Source organism: Pituophis catenifer, unplaced genomic scaffold (genome assembly GCF_029215685.1).
Source record: "Pituophis catenifer annectens isolate HBS135680 unplaced genomic scaffold, rPitCat1.0.hap2 SCAF_1, whole genome shotgun sequence".
Classification (NCBI taxonomy): Eukaryota; Metazoa; Chordata; class Lepidosauria; order Squamata; family Colubridae; genus Pituophis; species Pituophis catenifer.
The window spans coordinates 147,319,692-147,336,792 of record NW_027256881.1 but is presented as its reverse complement, the minus strand read 5'-3'; the positions used below and the strand labels follow the sequence as shown (position 1 = coordinate 147,336,792).

The 17,101-nt window shown below is 37.4% G+C and overlaps 1 protein-coding gene across 5 annotated transcripts in view; it reads left to right on the top strand.

The window, feature by feature from the left end:
• GPCPD1 (glycerophosphocholine phosphodiesterase 1) overlaps positions 1-8,488 on the top strand; it is a 53,898-nt gene extending 45,410 nt beyond the window's left edge. For 4 of the 5 annotated variants that reach the window (XM_070933049.1, XM_070933048.1, XM_070933050.1 and 1 more), the window contains 4 exons: positions 617-753; positions 1,603-1,738; positions 2,086-2,246; positions 6,894-8,488. In XM_070933049.1, the coding sequence (XP_070789150.1) occupies positions 617-753; positions 1,603-1,738; positions 2,086-2,246; positions 6,894-7,077 (618 nt within the window). In that variant the 3' untranslated portion in view covers positions 7,078-8,488. Of the gene's footprint in view, positions 1-616; positions 754-1,602; positions 1,739-2,085; positions 2,247-5,980; positions 6,019-6,893 lie in introns of all 5 variants that reach the window. The other variant, XM_070933051.1, reaches the window with a different exon arrangement.
• Positions 8,489-17,101: the final 8,613 nt, after the last annotated feature.

Here is a 17,101-nt window from a genome sequence, read left to right as displayed (position 1 = left end):
CTATGACTTGAGTAAAACATGGAGATGTGAAATCTGTATGTGATTCAGGTAAAAATTCAGAATTCCATACTACACAATGTTTATATATAGAGAAAGAAAAATTTCCCAAAAGATTCATCTGCTTATTTGACCTGAAATGGTAAAATAACAATTATATTCTGTACAGTGAAACCTCAGTGTATAAGACCATTTGGTGGCAAGACATATCTTTTAAGGCCAAATATTTGTTAAACTGATTGAAATTTACTTCATATTGCCCTTATTTATGTTTTTATATCATTTGCATTAGTATACATAACATTTACATTAACAAATGACATAAATTGATGCAAGTAATATTAACATTTTGTCATTGCCTAAATCTCACAAATAACATCAATTGTCTGAACAAACTTTGAAAAAAACTGACCTCTGATATTTCAGGGGTGAAGTCTGAATGCATATTTAGTCTCTTGTTGCTGAAGTCCATTAATTGGAGTTCCATTAAATTGAGGTTTTGCTCTACTGATAACTTCAGTGATTTGGAGCCAAGTTATATGTCAAGACATATTGTCTAAATCAGTGTCTTTCCATTAAACTTCAATAACCCTACCTCTGTGGCTTTTATTTTTTGTAGGATGGTGTGTGGGATGGCAACCTTTCAACTTATTTTGACATGAACGTCTATCTAGATATAATTTTGAAGACTGTTCTGCTCAAAGCTGGAGGAAGGAGGGTTATATTTTCTTCATTTGATGCAGATATATGCACAATGTGAGTTTAATGAAAATATTTTAAGGGCCTTGTCAATGAAGTAGTTTTATCTTAGGAATGTTTTATATCAGTAGGATTTAAAATACTGTATAACTAGAAGATTCACATTCTGCCCTACCCCCCCCCCCCCCCAAATGCTAATAGAAACAGACATGGGCGAACAATCCTCATGTTACTATGCTTGAAATCTCTAAACCAGGGAATAAGGGTATCTATTGCAGCATCGAGTATCCCAAATTAATAGCCAGCCTGCCCAAATGTAATGGGGAATGTACTCCATCAATTGTTGACGGGCCACAAAATCCCTAGTTCCTATTCTTAAAGAATATGAAATATTTTGAATTCCTCTTCTAAAGTAAAAAGTATTACCAAATTCCAGCAAAGTTATACATGTGGGAAATGTTACCTAAATGTTTTTAAACAATGAAATCTATATTTTTAAGAGGCCAAATAAAAAGGTTACAATAGACTAGTAGTATTTTAAACTGAATATTTCAATTCAAAGGAAACTCCTGTCAAAGATAACATTTCCATGTATAACTTTGCTGGATTTTGGTAATACATTTTATTTTAAAAGAGGGATTCAGAATATTTCATATTCTTTAGGAATAGCAAGTGAGGATTTTATGGTCCTTCAACAATTGCTGGAGTACATTGCCCATTATTTTTGGGTAGCTGGCTTTACTAAGGTGATGGTCATAACTTCACTCTAATTTTCTTACACCTTGTAGGATACTCCATAGTCATTTCTATGTACATAAGTGATATTGTTTTAAAAGAAAGAATATAGTTGCGTTATTAGAACCACACAGAAGATAATAAAATTTTTATCTTATTTTAATTTTCTAGGGTCAGACATAAGCAAAATAAGTATCCCATATTGTTTCTAACTCAAGGGAAATGTGATACTTATCCAGAACTCATGGATCTCAGATGCCGTACAACAGCGATTGCTACAAGTTTTGCACTCTTTGAAAATTTGTTGGTAAGTCATAAAACAATAAGACAAGTTCATGGCAACTGTTTGGTTTTTTTCCTGTCCATTGTCTGGACAGCACCACAGTTTTGATCTCCAGAAGGTATTTTGAAATGTAAACCTAGTCCCTTTCTGCCGCACTTTAAAGCAGCCACTCCCATTACTACCTCAGGGGATTAAATGCAGATGAATATGTTTGTGCATTCTAAAGTGCTGCATAGACTGCTAACTATATTTTTTTGCTGCAAACTAAATATTAGAAGGGTGCTGTAATGACCGCACAGTGTCTTTATAAACACCACGTGTAACATTTCTGATGCATTCAAGTTGATCTAGGCATTCTATTTCTTTTCCAGGGTATTAACGCACATACTGAAGAGTTGCTGAAAACTCCATCATATATTGACCATGCCATATCTAAAGGCTTAGTTGTCTTTTGCTGGGGAGATGAAGCAAATGAGCCAGAGAACAGAAAGAAGCTGAGGGAATACGGAGTTCATGGTCTGGTGTATGATAGGTATTACAACATCCTAACTATCACATGTAACTTATAGTGAACATTTAAACTCTTTGCATTTTTGGGTTGGGCTCTATTATGACTGAACAGACTATAAACAGAAAGAAATTTATTTCAGTATTTCTGTTCTTATTTAAGAATTATGTTGATCAACTGCATTTCTTAGGCCAGGTGATTGCTAATCAAACTTAGGTGATCAAAATTACCCTCCATGCTTATATCTACTATGGCTCTTTATCCAGGCCTTCAGTGCATGAGACACCACTTCATTGTACTTGCCATCCTATACCTTTTATTTTTTAATGATTTTATTATAATGTCTTTCTTTGATCATGGTGAACTGCCCAGAGTTATTGAGAGTCTGGCAGCATGCAAGTTTAATAAATTATTGTTATTATTGTGTTGGGCAGCACGCACGTTTAATAAATTATCGTTATTGTTGAGTGTTGGGCATCACACATGTTTAATAAAAGACATCATCATCGTGTTGTAGCCATGTCCTTTGCATTTTCAGTTTTGAAACCAAATGCTCTTAATATAAAGTCACTAATAGGAATGAACGTACTTAATACAAAATACTGTATGCAATTTTAACTGTATGCGAATGAGCAACCAGCTTTGCCATGGTGTGAGTGGCATATTGTAACAATTATACTTGCTTCAGGGATGCCTGTGTAAAAGGAGGAAGGAAGAACGGATAAATATACATGCACTTCTCATCACCAAACGTTGTGCGGCAGATAGTCTGCATTTTATCTGCATCAGGCCGGTAATTAAATGAAACGTTTGCCTAGGCAGAATTTATAGTTCTTTTCAATGTTGTATCAAATGATTTAGAAAGCAGCAGATCTAAAACATTTATTTCCAAATGTCCATTTACATAGGACTAACTCCTAGCAACCATGACTAATCTAGAAAAAAAAGCTAAGCAGTATTAAAGCTGATTTGTACTTGGACGGGGGATTACCATGAAGTCCCAAAGCAATAGATTATTCTGGGAAGTCAAACATTTCTGAATAAATTATTTCTGCATTTTGGTTAGTAAATTACATGGACGTGTTCATGTAGTCATCAGGAGTCAAGCTCTACACAAGGGATTCTTTACATTTACATATCTACTGTATATAGGAATTAAATCGAGATCAGGTCCTAGAAATTACTAGAATGTAAATCTATACCTTTGGGTAAGTATTTTGTCCTGATTCCCTTTCCAATACATCCTGTAACATGCAAAGCACTGTATGCACGAATCATTCCATGCATTGAACAGTTCATTTCAGGCAGTCCATTTCTGTACTGAAATGTGTATTTGATCCAGATACAAAAATCTGTGTTCTGAGCCAAAGAGTTTTGAGTGGAATGAAGAAAGTGAGAAAAGGACAAAGACATCAGAGACTAAGGGAAGGGAACTTGAGAAGATAGGTATGGGCTATTTGAATAACCACAACTGTCAATGAGCTTTTCTTTAATTTTGGCAAAAAGAAAGATAAGGCACTAGGACAATTGGTGGGTGGACCAATATGCAGCCCATGAAAAAGAAGGGGGGAGTAAAGTGTACCAGCTTTACCCTGGTTGCACTTCAGAACAACCAGAATGGCTTAGGTGTTGATTCTGCAAAACTGCAGGCCACTCAGAACTGTTTGGCAACTTTCCATTTCATGCACATCCTTAAATTCTCTGAAGAGGATGCACTGAAATTCATTGATAATAAATTAACAGTTACTTGGCTTTATTATGTTGGTGAACTATTTGAAGAAGTAGAACAGCTGTCTCTGATTGCAACAAATTTCAAATAAAGTTTTTCATTTGCTGACCTAATCCCAAATTTGAACTTTTATTATGCTAATGTAATGTAATGTTGTGAATAGCACTCTGTGGGGGTGTCTACACTGCTTGCAAGAAGAGGAACAATACTGGCATTTGGCAAAAGATGTGTACTAAACTTAACGGGATGTTATGGATGTAGTCAGTTTCAGAGAAAATATCCCACTTGGCTCACATATTCTGGGAAATCTGGTTATGTCCAAAAAATCTAGTTGGCCTTCAGCTTTCTAGTTTCTGGTTTTTTAGCAGAATTTTCTCTATGTGCTGGTTTTATTTAAGGGTGTTTCTATTCCCTCTGTGAAGAACAGTACAGAGACAAAACAATTTTATTTATCAGATTTTAGGTGCAGCTGTTGGTGTTTTTTTCTTTATGCTAATTCTTTGGTCCTTATTTAGAAGGAACATATTTAGTTCTACAAAATAAACAGTGGTGCATTGTAGAATAGGCATAGGCAAGATCATTGGCCAGAAGATTGTAATGCCTTGCAAACTTTGGAGGGTAGTGGAGACAATGGGTCTTAGTTATCATTCTTAACTAGTCTGGAATGAATTAATCATTTTAGGGAATAATCCATCTGTCAGCCAATCTGGATACCACAACGTCTACATCCCTGCCCTTTCTCATCCATATTTCTGTTCAGCTATTAAATACTCATGACTTTAAATTTTAGCATACTTTACCTGTGAGGATAGAAAACTAACCATCAGTCTCGTGGTTGACCAACCATTAAGTGCTTGTCCAAATGCAGTGATTAGTTATCTCCTTAAAGACAATTGACAACTGGAAAGCTATTTGGGAAACTTCTTATGCTGCCATAACATCCATCAACTGGGTCAACTCAGTTGTGTAGGGAAGTTGGCATCTCAAAGTAGAGAATATTGTAAAGGACTTGATTGAATGAAACCAGGTTTTGATTGTTGACTTTAGTACTAGTTTTCAAAAAGTCCCCAATTGAATTCCATGCTGCATTAGATAAAATTCAAACAGGCTTAAATAAGAGAGTTGGTATAGTGACTAAGGCACTGGCCTAGAATTGGGGACTGTAATTCTAATCCCACATCTTGGTGACCTTGGGCCAGTCATACTTTCTCAGCCCTAGGAAGGAAACAATGGCAAAGCACTTCAAAAAATCTTGCCAAGAAAACTGCAGGGAGTAGTCTGGAGCAGTTGCCAAGAGTTATTAACATTGATTCAAAGGCACACAAAAAGATAGAGTAAAATAGTGTTCAGATTTGGAAGACAAAACTGAACCATCTTGTTGAGTATCACTATCCAGCAATGATGTTCCTATCCATTGGTGTAAGATAAATATGTAAGTCACCAAGTTCTTCAGTATTACGTTAGTATTCCAAATGTGGGTAATTCTGCTGAGAGTACAATCCAGGCGATAATTAGCAAACTTACTGTATTTTTCGCTCCATAAGATGCACCCTCCCCACCAAAGTGGGTGGAAATGTCTGTGTGTCTTATGGAGTGAATATTGCGTAACAGACAAGGCTGCAGTGGTTTGTCATACCTGTGGGGAGGGGTGGGGGTGGTGGCAGTGACAGGCAGCAGCAGCGAACAGCGGCAGCAATCCCCGCTGCCTGGAACAGCTGATCAGTTTGAAACTATATTATAGTTGTAATCCTAATATTTCTGAAATTAGAGCCGTGAGGATGATTCTTAGTTTTGGGAAAACAGGCAAAAATATGTATACTTATAAACCAGACAAGAATCTGAAGCAGGGATGGGGAACATGCAGAGATACTGTTGGACTCTTCCACTCTAACTGCCAATCAAAAGAGATAATCCAGAGTCATAGGACAGATTTTCTACCTCACTTTAAAACTATTGAGCATGCTAGCTCAGGATCTGTAATAGGCAAGCAACTAATTAGCCCTTGACACATGGATTCCTCTTCCTCTAGAGTTTTACAAGATCCTCAATTTCCACATGATATGCCAGGTTTGTATTTACTTTCCAGAATGCTTTTCTAAAATAATTCTGGGATCCCTGTTTCTTTTTAATTCTTTTTGAATGGCATGCTTGTGATTTGAAAACAAGGTTTATACTATGCTTTCTTTAGCAAATGAACTATAGAGTGAGGGGAACTTCCTTCCTGAAGTACTTGGGGTGAAATTCTGGAAGAGTAGTCACATCAAAAAAGGATTGGACTGGGTATTATTATTTTTTGCATGTGTTTTGCTGTTTTGCTGGGTTTTTAAACATAAACTACATCTGTTTCCACTCTTGAAATGATTCCAGTCTCCCTAATTTCTACCACACAGTGTTGATCTATCTGGGGGTGAGGGTGGGGATAATTATGGAAATGAGCAAAATCAGATTTCCTTATCTATTTCAACCCATATTTGGTAACCGAAAAAGAGATCTTGCCAAATGCTGGCCATTTTATTGCTTTGTTTTGGCAACATAATCTCAGTCCTGGGCAACTCTGGAGTGCCTACCCCAATATATATACAAATTAAATAACATGGCATGTGAGTAACAAGTAATGGAATTATGCTGAGTTCATGCATGTAGTCTGAAATTTGGCTCAATTTATAACCCAGTAATGCCTAACAACCAGTAACATTTCTGGCATCCATATTAGCATTGTTACCTCCAGACTTCCACTTAGTAGCATATTAGACACCGAGTGCTTATTTTGGAAATGATCACGAACATGCTAGGATATAAGCTGTACATATAACCCATTTTAAGTGATGATTATTCAATTTTCAATAGTTTTTAAGTGTTGGCATTAAACTTTTATGTGGCTTCCAATACAGCTTTGTTACAGATTGATAGTAGATTTTAATTCTTTTCTTTGTATATTTTAGGATTTATGACTGGATGCCCGAGCAGCCAAATATATTCCAGACAGAGCAGCTTGAACGACTGAAGAAGGAGTTACCAGAGCTTAAAAGCTGTGTGTGTCCCACTGTTAGCCACTTTAATTCTCTGTGTAACTGCAACAGCAGTCTGATAAGAGCAAGAATGGCAGAAAGTACAACTGGTTTCTAATGGACTCGCAGAGAAAAAAAAAATGCTGTTTCACATGAAACACATTAATTTTGCTGAATATGGTAACAGACTCTTCTTATCTTGCATCTAAATGAAGCAATAATGCATGGTCCACTGTAGAACATTAAATGTTATTGTAGATTATCAAATTTTGCTAAAATGCCTGAATAATTCTAGTTCTATGGATCTCATACATTTTAAACAGTTTAAGATAGAATCTATGGTATTGTAACATATGCACCTAATTTCTGAAGAATCAGAAATGCAATAGTTATCTGTATAGCTAAGATCCAAGCAGCCAAATATCATTATTTTAAGTGACTCAAGCTCAGTCATGATAGATAATAATGTACTGTATAGTATTTTTTTCAAGTGGAAAAAATACCTCAAGTGCATGGATTTACACTGATGCATGCAACTATACAAATGTGTGCCATCACATTGCAATCTTTAGATTCTATCCTTCCATCCACCAATTTCCTTTGGGCTATTATTTTTTTCTGTTTATACTGCCAGACACAATGGTAAATAGTATGATCTCTTTAGCAACCCAAGGGTGAATAGCATCCCTTCTTCACTGTTTTTGTATCTAAAGTTTACTGGTGGTCTGAATGTTGTAAATCAGTATAAACCAAATTGCTAGTGTTTGATTCTGGGTTGAAAAAATTATCATTGTACTTAAATATTAAATGCACAATCCAAAAACCAGTGGGGTCTAAGTGTGATTTGTAGATGTATGCAGCAGTCTTTGTGCCCTTGTGGTGCTACATGGTGCAAGGGTAGTAAGGGCTGAGTAAAATGCTTGCATCTTTGCTGAAAAACCACAAGCCTCTATGTGGATATAGTAAAATGAAGATTTTATCATTTCTGTATTCCTAGCCCAATAAATGTGATAGCGTTGTTGTTGTTTTAAAACACAGTTTAATTGATTTTTCAGAATGTAATAGGGTCATAGTCTTTAACTCCTAGCTAATGTACACTGTGTATAACTTATTCAAAATTATGATAAGAGTATTTGTCACATATTTGTTGCATGTCTTTGAGCTCAGACCTCTCTACAAACTTCAGATAGTTGAAATGAAGTTTCTTTACCTTTGTATTGAAGTGTTAAATACATAATAAAAATTGAACTATAAATATATTTATTTTTTCTTGCAATGGCCAATCAACTTGTATGATACGAACCTTGTCACTGCTGTACAAAGCTAATTGATATTATAGATCAAATAAATGCAGGTATGTATTTCTAAGTATGAATTATTACATAAATGGAAGTCTGTACAACCCAGTTGTTTGGATAAAGTAGTTCGTTTTTCTAAAGCTTTGTATTTGTGTTTATCCTCAATAGACAACATGGTCTTAAGGTCTGGGCACTATTCTACTTTAGAAATAAAAGCATGTTTTATACCTACATTCAGTCTGTCTTTTATTAATAATTTGGATATATTGTGAGTTTATCTAATATTTGCATCTGGAATCAACTGTAAGCATTAAGTCTTACTACTCAGAATTAATTTAAATTAATAATGTCATACATTCTTTTGTAGGAATATATATTTTAACTTCATTTGATTATGCCACCTGCTTTTTACACCCTACATTGCTATTCTAGATCAGAATAGCAATGTAGCTGTCAAATTCGTGGCCCGCGGGCTGGATGTGTCACGTGCTGCCCACACCCAGTTTAGCAAAGGGGTAAAAAGTCGCAATACATCACGTGACACCACCGTGACGACGCGAGTTTGACATCCCTGTTCTAGATGATAGCTGCTCTAAGAGATTCTAGCTATTTGGATCTGGTAATTTAAAAACTTACTAAAGCAGGTTTCCTTGAGCTATACAATCTATATTGGTTGATGTTAATAAGAAAATGTGAACATATATAAAGAGCTTCATCTTGTTTCAGTCTTTTCATTAATGCTGCATTTCTTATTTGGACATGAGGGTACTCCTAAAACAGAGATTCTCCCTATAATTCATCTTAATCAGTTTTAATTTACATTTGCTTTTCATAACAGTTCAACATTGTTATGTTATTTTGTGAAATAGCATGTGTTCTGTGAGAATGGGTGCATAACTGGTTTTAGATAATACTAATTCTATTTTACTATTTCTATTATTCTATTATTCTATAATAGAATAATATAATATATTATTTCTGAAGGCCTCAATAATTTTCTGGGGAAGATTAATAAAGTATTTAAAATAGTGTATAGCTTTTCTTGTCTTATGAAAAATTTAAAAACTTGTCCTTGAAGAGATGAAAGTTCAAATGATTCTCTAGCCCTTAAGCATATTGTCAAGTAGAATTTGTGAGATGCAAATATGTTGGTCATTATTTTTGAAAAACATTGTACAGGGTACCCACAGGAAGGAGAATAAAAATGAAATAGGGAGACACAGCACTCTAAATACATATTAAAACAATATGTGTTTCAAGAAATGTTTCATGACTCTGGTGGTGTTAATTTAGCTATATTAAGTTCTACAAATGTTAACAATGATTTGTGGGTAGTTGATAGTGGTGCATCACAATCCATCACTAGAAATAGAGAAAGGTTTGTTAAACTGAATAACAGCAAACAACATGTTACGTTAGCCAACGGTTAGAGAATGAAAGTAGCTAGAGAAGGTATTGCACATTGTTCATTTATTAGTGAACAATTATCTATGCTGTATATACCTAGACTGAAATTCAACTTATCTGTTAAATCATTATTACAGGTTGGATTTGTAGTAACATTTAGAGAAGATAGATGTTTAATCGAAAAAGATTTTCAGCCTTCTGAAGATGGAAAGTGAAGTACAGGATAACTTGCTCACATCTGTATAGGTCCTTAGCAGATCTCCCTTCCAAACCTTTCTAGTTCTCGAGTATGTTCACAGCTTTTTTTCATTTTAATGGCCTGCTGCAGTAATGGAGACCAGGTGGTAATCTTATCCAGAATTTTAATGCAAGGATTGCATTTTCCCATTTCTTTTCTATTTTAGGTTTGAAAGCTCTTATTTATTTATTTATTTATTATTGATTGATTGATTGATTGATTGATTGATTGGTTCAATTTATATGCCGCCCTTCTCCGGAGACTCAGGGTGGCTTACAATGCGTTTAGCAATAACCTTCATACTTTTTGTATATACCTGCTTAGTAGGGCTTTTGCCCCCCCCCCAGCAGTGTTCTTTTTTATACAAAGTCAGCTTATTGCCCCCACAATCCAGGTCCTCATTTTACCTACCTCGGAAGGATGGAAGGCTGAGTCAATCTTGAAATAGTATCTCCTTGTTCAACTCTACAAAAAAAAGTTTGGACATGTTAACATCTTTCACTGTTGTCAATGAATAAGGTTACTGTGATAACTTCAAAAATCTGCAGAGCAGTTGCCCGTGTATAAAAAGAAAAGTCCTGTAAATTGTTTTACCTTATTGCCTTGGTAGTACAGTGGTTTAAAACACCCTGTTATTAGCACAGCTGCCTGCAATTACTGCAGGTTCGAATCTTACCAGGCTCAAGGTTGACTCAGCCTTCCATCCTTTCTAAAGTAGGTTAAATGAGGACCCAGTTTGTGGGGGCAATAAGCTGACTTTGTATAAATATACAAAAGTATGAAGGCTATTGCTTAACGCATTGTAAGCCGCCCTGAGTCTCCGGAGAAGGGCGGCATATAAATCAAAATTAAAAAAAAAAAAAAAGTATTGATGGAAACAACCCAAATACATACTCATTTCAGAAACAAAGAGGTCTGTTATTCCCACTACCCACATCTCCATATTTAGTGCTCTAAAACATTAGAATGTCAGCAAAAACAGTTTGTTCCCAAAGGAAGATGAGATGATACGTCTAGTAAAAAATATCTGGACTGGTTTGGAAGGCTGTTATAAGTCCTTCCAGGTGACAGAACATAGGAAAATTATTTTGTCTCATCTTTTTTTACTTCCCTAAAGTTGCTCTTGAAGCAAAATTTCAGTCATTTTTTTGAATTGCAAATGAAAGCCAATTCTGTTTATTTTGCAATAGATTGCTCCTGGGGCACCAAATTTTACAATAAAAACAACCACGTGTGATTTACCAATTCAACTGTTTTCTCCCTATTTTGTGTAAAATTGTATAAATTGTGTAAAATGCACACCTGAATCCTGGCTTGTGAAAGCTGAGAGATGTTATGCAGTTAGGCTCATCCTGTGCTTTGAAAAAGGGGGTGAGTCTACTAACCTTAAAGGATGTGATGGTATATTCCCTCCTTGGGAAGCCATTGCTGGAATTTAACTATCCTGGACAATTGTCATCCAGTCTCCAACCTTGTCAAGAACAAGGTATTTCTCTGCCAAGTTCTTCACACAAATCCCACCCTCTCCAGCTACATTTTCCCCTCTAATGTTTATGCCAACATCTTGTGAAACGTCAAACTAACCAGCCACAATTTAAGTGTTAACCCTGAAAATCGGATTCATCCAGGGGCTGCTGGGGGTTCGCAGGGGTTCAGGAGAACCTCTAGCTAAGATTCTGTGTAGTTCGGAGAATCCCCAAATCCCACTCCTGGCTGGCCCCGCCTACCCCTCTCCTCCCAGGAGTCCCCACATGGCCCGTTCTGGATGCAGGTAAGTGTAGAGCATGTGTGGAGGCTTGGGAAGAGCAAAAAACAGGCTCTTTTCCAGCCTCCAAAGGGCCTCCAGAGCCTGGGGAGGCCGTTTTCACCCACCTGGAGGTTTGAGGAAAATCTCCAGAACCCGGGGAGGGCAAAAAGCCCCCCCCCCGGTGGGGCAGGAGGCCAACTAGGCCATGCCTGCCATGGCCACGCCAACCCAGCAACCGGGCAGAGAACCCCTTGCTAAAATTTTTGAAGCCCATCCCTGGATTCATGATGGACAACCAAACAGCAGCTTTAAATTTGGGTGTCCTGGTTTCTCTCACCCAACTGAAGGATTTCTAGGGGTAGTGGTTTTTGGTTGGTTGGAGGTGTTTTGTTTTTTTTAATTCTGTTTTGTTTTGGTTAGCTGTGGAAAAAAACTGGTTGTCAAGACAGGATGCAGAATGTGTCCCTAAGCAAACTATTTTTAAAACAATGGCATCAAAAGCATTCTAGTTCTGAATTTCCCTTCCAACATTCTAAGCAGTAAGATGATTTTTCCAAAACCGGATTCCTAAAATGCCATTTTTTCTCTCAAGAGGATTGACTTACGAAATTCCAACAATTTCAAGCTGACGTGAATGATCTGATTGCGACCTCTTGCGTTAGAAAATTCTAAAATGTTAATATGAGGTTTTAAAAGTGGCTGAAACAACAAAAAAGCATGTTCGTGCATAAATTTTGAACTAGATGGGAAAATAGTTTGTGAGATTCGGGAGAGATTATTCCTAATTGCTCAGCTATAGTATCTCATAGAGTTATTGTGAAGATAAAATGGGGAGAACTTTGTGTGAAAATGAGATATTAATAACAGCAAAAAGAGCAACAATACAGGAAAAAAAGAACAACTATGTCAATACATATATAAATATATATTTGAAATAGTCTGAAGTTCTCTTAAAATACATGCTTTTGAACAGAGGCCAAAAATGCTATAACCAAAAATATATCCAAAAATAACCCATAAAATAAGAGTAAATAATTGGATGCAGAACAGGCAATATATTGTGTTGACATTTATTTATTTATTTATTTATTTATTTATTTATTTATTTATTTATTTATTTATTTTTCGGATTTATATGCTGCCCTTTCTCCACAAGGACTCAGGGCGGCTCACAGCAATAAGCAACAAGAAGTCCAAATTAAAATTCAAACAATAAAAATCTAAAATTCCCATTAAAACCCCTTCAGTCCAGGCCAGCCTGATGTCCAGATTACATATGTAATCCAGATTACATATGTGTATGTAATCAATCTTTCAACAAATTTTTGATACTAAATCCTGGATAAGAAAAACCAAATAATCTGAAGGTTAATCAGTTTCTGTACAGTCATTAAAATTCTCGGCCAAACAAAGCAATACTGGCATATAGTGTTCATTTGAGATTATAACTCTGTTCAAACAGCAGAATTATTTTTACTGGATGTTTTTAAATCATATACTATTATTACAATACTTTTGGTTATCCTGGTGCCATTTAAGCAGAAGTACATAACTGCAGACTGCATGATGAATCACTGTGTTTCCTATCCTTTTTAGTCACCTGCACAGCAAAGGCACACATATGTACTGGCATAACATTTAATTTCTTTTTAGTTACTTATTCTGAAGAGAGAAAAGAAGAGGGACGTGACTTAGAGTACTAAAATATTTTTACAAGTTTTCTCTAATTTCTATTGAATATTTGGAACTGATGAAAAACTGGAGAGCTGAGTCCCCTTAAACTTACATATGCTGTGCCATCCTCCCACTAATTAAATTATCATCCATGTCAAGTACATCTAGTTTGGAGAGAGATTATTTGATTCAGAATTGAATCAACTATTTGGAAATCAAAACTCTTTGAAAAGTGGGACAGGTGTGGTCCAAAACCCTTTTTGTTCAGTAAGGCATTACATTACTGGAATTCAGCAACAAAATGTTGAAAAAACAGTGCACAATTCTTTGGCAATTCTTAGCACAAAACAGGATTTCCTAGCAACTTCCTATCAAATAATAACTGAGTTGGGTTGTTCAGATCAATTTATTTATTTATTTATTTATTGAATTTATATTGCTGCCTATTTGTCCATCGCAACTCAAGGTGGCTTACGGAGTATAAAACCACATTTAAAAGAATAAAACTAATAAAAAGAATCAAATAAATTAATATAGTATAATATAATAAAATCTCCCCCCATGCCCCACCCCGGTGACAGCAGATCACACGAGCCATTTAATAGGCTCCATCCCTCTCTGGGTTCCCCAGGCCCACTGGCAGAACCAGATCTTCAGCACCTTCCAGAAGAGTATTAGAGTGGGGTAGTTCTAATATCTGGGGGAACAATGTCCAGAGAGAGGAAGCCACCATGGAGAAGGCCCTTCTTCTGGGTCGCATCAGGTCTATCTCCCTTGGGGATGGGACCTGCGGTATTCCCTGCCTCCCCACTCTGATGGGTCGCATAGATGTGACCGGCAAGAGACGGTCCTCAGATAACCTGGTCCCAAGCCATGAAGGGTTTTAAAGGTGACAACCAGCACCTTGAATTGCACCCGGAAGCAAATCGGCAGCCAATGCAACTCCCACAGCAGTTTAGACATTAATGGCTGTGTGTGTGGTGTTGTTTTGAGCCTCAAATTGCCACAAGGTAGGCCTTAATAGCAGCTCTTACCCGTGTTCGACTGAGTTCATGCCTTGTCTTCTGCCAGCGGCGCTCTAGACGTCTCCTCATGCATTTCATCCCTCTCAGTACCTCTGTATACCGCAGGGCACAGAGAAGTCTACTGGTGAGGAGGGGTCGCATGAGTGCAATCCTATCCAGAGCCTCAGTCACCTTCCTATTCCAAACAGTGACTAAGAGCTCAGATGGACTGCACAGTAGATCTGCAGTTATAACCCCCAGCTCCTTCTGGAACTCATCCGGGTCCATTAATTGACGGGAGAGGACCAATCTAATAGGTCCTGCCTCCCTGCAGCGCGGGGCAGGCGGTACAGCTCTTGAGAAACTCAATCAAGGTAGAAGCCATAGAAACAATTAAAACAACCCTCAGAAATGCCAACTGTCTCTTTATGGAATTTAGACACTGCCTTACTCCAACTGGACTCTAGGAAGTTTATGGTTAGGTAATATCATAAAATAATAATGCAATATGATATGTATAAAACAATCTATAACTACAATACAAGTCTTCTAATACAGGCAGACCTTGACTGATAATCATTCATTTAATGACTATTCAAAGTTATTATGGCACTGAAAAAAGTGATTTGTAATAATTTTTGCACACTTATGATTGTTGCAGCATGATCAAAATTTGGACACTTGGCAGTTGGAAACTATTTATGATGGCTGCAGTATCCCGGAATCATCTGATCACCTTTTGTGACCTTCTGACAAGCTAAGTCGAGTCAATGGGGAAGCCAGATTCACTTAACAACCACGTCACTAACTTAATAACTACAGTGATTCACTTAACAACTGTGGCAAGAAAGGTCATGAAATGGGGCAAAACTCATTTAACAACTTTCTTACTTAGCAACATAAATTTTGGGCTCAATTGTGGTCGTAAATCAAGGACAAGCTGTAATGGTTCTGGAATTGCAGAAGGCCTTGCAGAAAAGGGCCTGGAGTGTCATCCTTTATTTGGAGGGCAAATTCTTCCAGTCGACAGGATCCCCTGCAGAAAACACCTATCTTTGAATCCCTCCCAATATATCTCCTAATAGGTCAGTATTTGTTTTCTCTGTTCAGTTGGCTGGGCAGATTTTTACAGGAAAAGAAAGTCTTTGACATACCCAGCTTTGAGATATTAAAGACTTCAAAATTAGCGACCAGGTCCCTGAATTGTTTCCACCTGAGATAGCTTCAGTAAATCCAAATTGTTCCCAATCACTTGATCAATCTGGCACGAATTGGATGGCCGTATCACCCCCTCCACCACTCACCTGGAAGGGGGAGTAGGCATCAGCTCTCTACCACTACCAGCCCCTCTCCATTATCTCTCAGATCCTCTGTGATCCAAGTTTGTCAATCCTAATCCTTCCTTCAATCACTTCTTTAGCACCAAAAGGTGAACTACTCTGAAGCTGCTGACACCTGCTTTTTTTGAGCAAGGATGAGGTAAAGAGGGCCAGTACCAATGTGGCAGGCCTTGCAACTACAAGGTGCAGGCCTCCAGCTGATTCACCAGTCTGCTTTGCCCACTGTTGCCATTTAGCATTGCCATCTGGATGTCCACATCCTCTGAAAGGGTAGGAATCCTTGGGTGTTTGTTGCTCTGAAGGAGACGAAGTGGCAGGCTCAGCCAGGCATAATAATGCTGCTGCCACCTGGGTGAGGATCATGGCTAGCTCCATCACCAGCACAGATCTTACAATACAGAAACTGAGTGGCAGGATCTCCAGCCCAACTCTGCACACAGTCATATAGTTGACCAGTAGCACTTTGACTGGTGTCATTCTACTACCAGTTCACTCCTCAGTACAGATGGCCACATACACCAACCAGTTCAGACCAAGATTGAATACTGGTCTCCAAGCAAATCTTCCACCGAGCCACCCAGAGGCTCTTCTCTTTATCAATCCCCACCCCTTGCAATTTTCATATAGCCACATCAACACATTTATTCTATGGCCTACTCCAACTGCACTTTTGGCTTTGGAATCATTAAAAAAAAGTTATTCATCAAGAAGGTAAGATTGATCTGGCAACTTTTGTTCTTGACAAATACATTTTTATCACACAGTTCTATATATTGCCCACTAGGGATGCATATAAATAAAAGCAGAAGCAAATAATGAACAATTTATCTAAAGGGCAGATCTCAGATCAATAGGTCCTAAACTCTTGATGGGACAGAATACAGAATAATAGAGTGGGAAGGGACTTTAAAGGTCTTCTAGTCCAACCCCCTGCTTAAGCAGAAGACTATACCATTTCGGACAAATGGCTATCCAATCTCTTTTTGAAAAGCTTGTGATGGAGCACGAACAACTTCTGAAAGTAAGTTATTCCACTGATTAATTCTTCTCACTGTTAGGAAATTTCTCCTTAGTTCTAAGTTGCTTCTCTCCTTGATTAGTTTCCATCCATTGTTTTTACATTGTTTTTACAGGTAATCTTTGACTAACAACCACAACTGAACCCAAAATTTGTTGTTAAGTGAGGCATTTGTTAAGTGAGTTTTGCCCTTTCTTGCCACAGTTGTTAAGCGAATCACTGCAGTTGATAAAATTAGTAACCCGGTTGTTCAGTGAATCTGGCTTCCCCGTTGATTTTGCTTGTCAAAAGGTCGCAAAAGGCGAGCCCGCATGACCGCGGGACACAGCAACAGTCGTTAAGTATGAACCCACTTGCCAAGCGTCTGAATTTTGATCCCAAGATCACGGGGATGCTACATAAACGGGTCGTGTGAA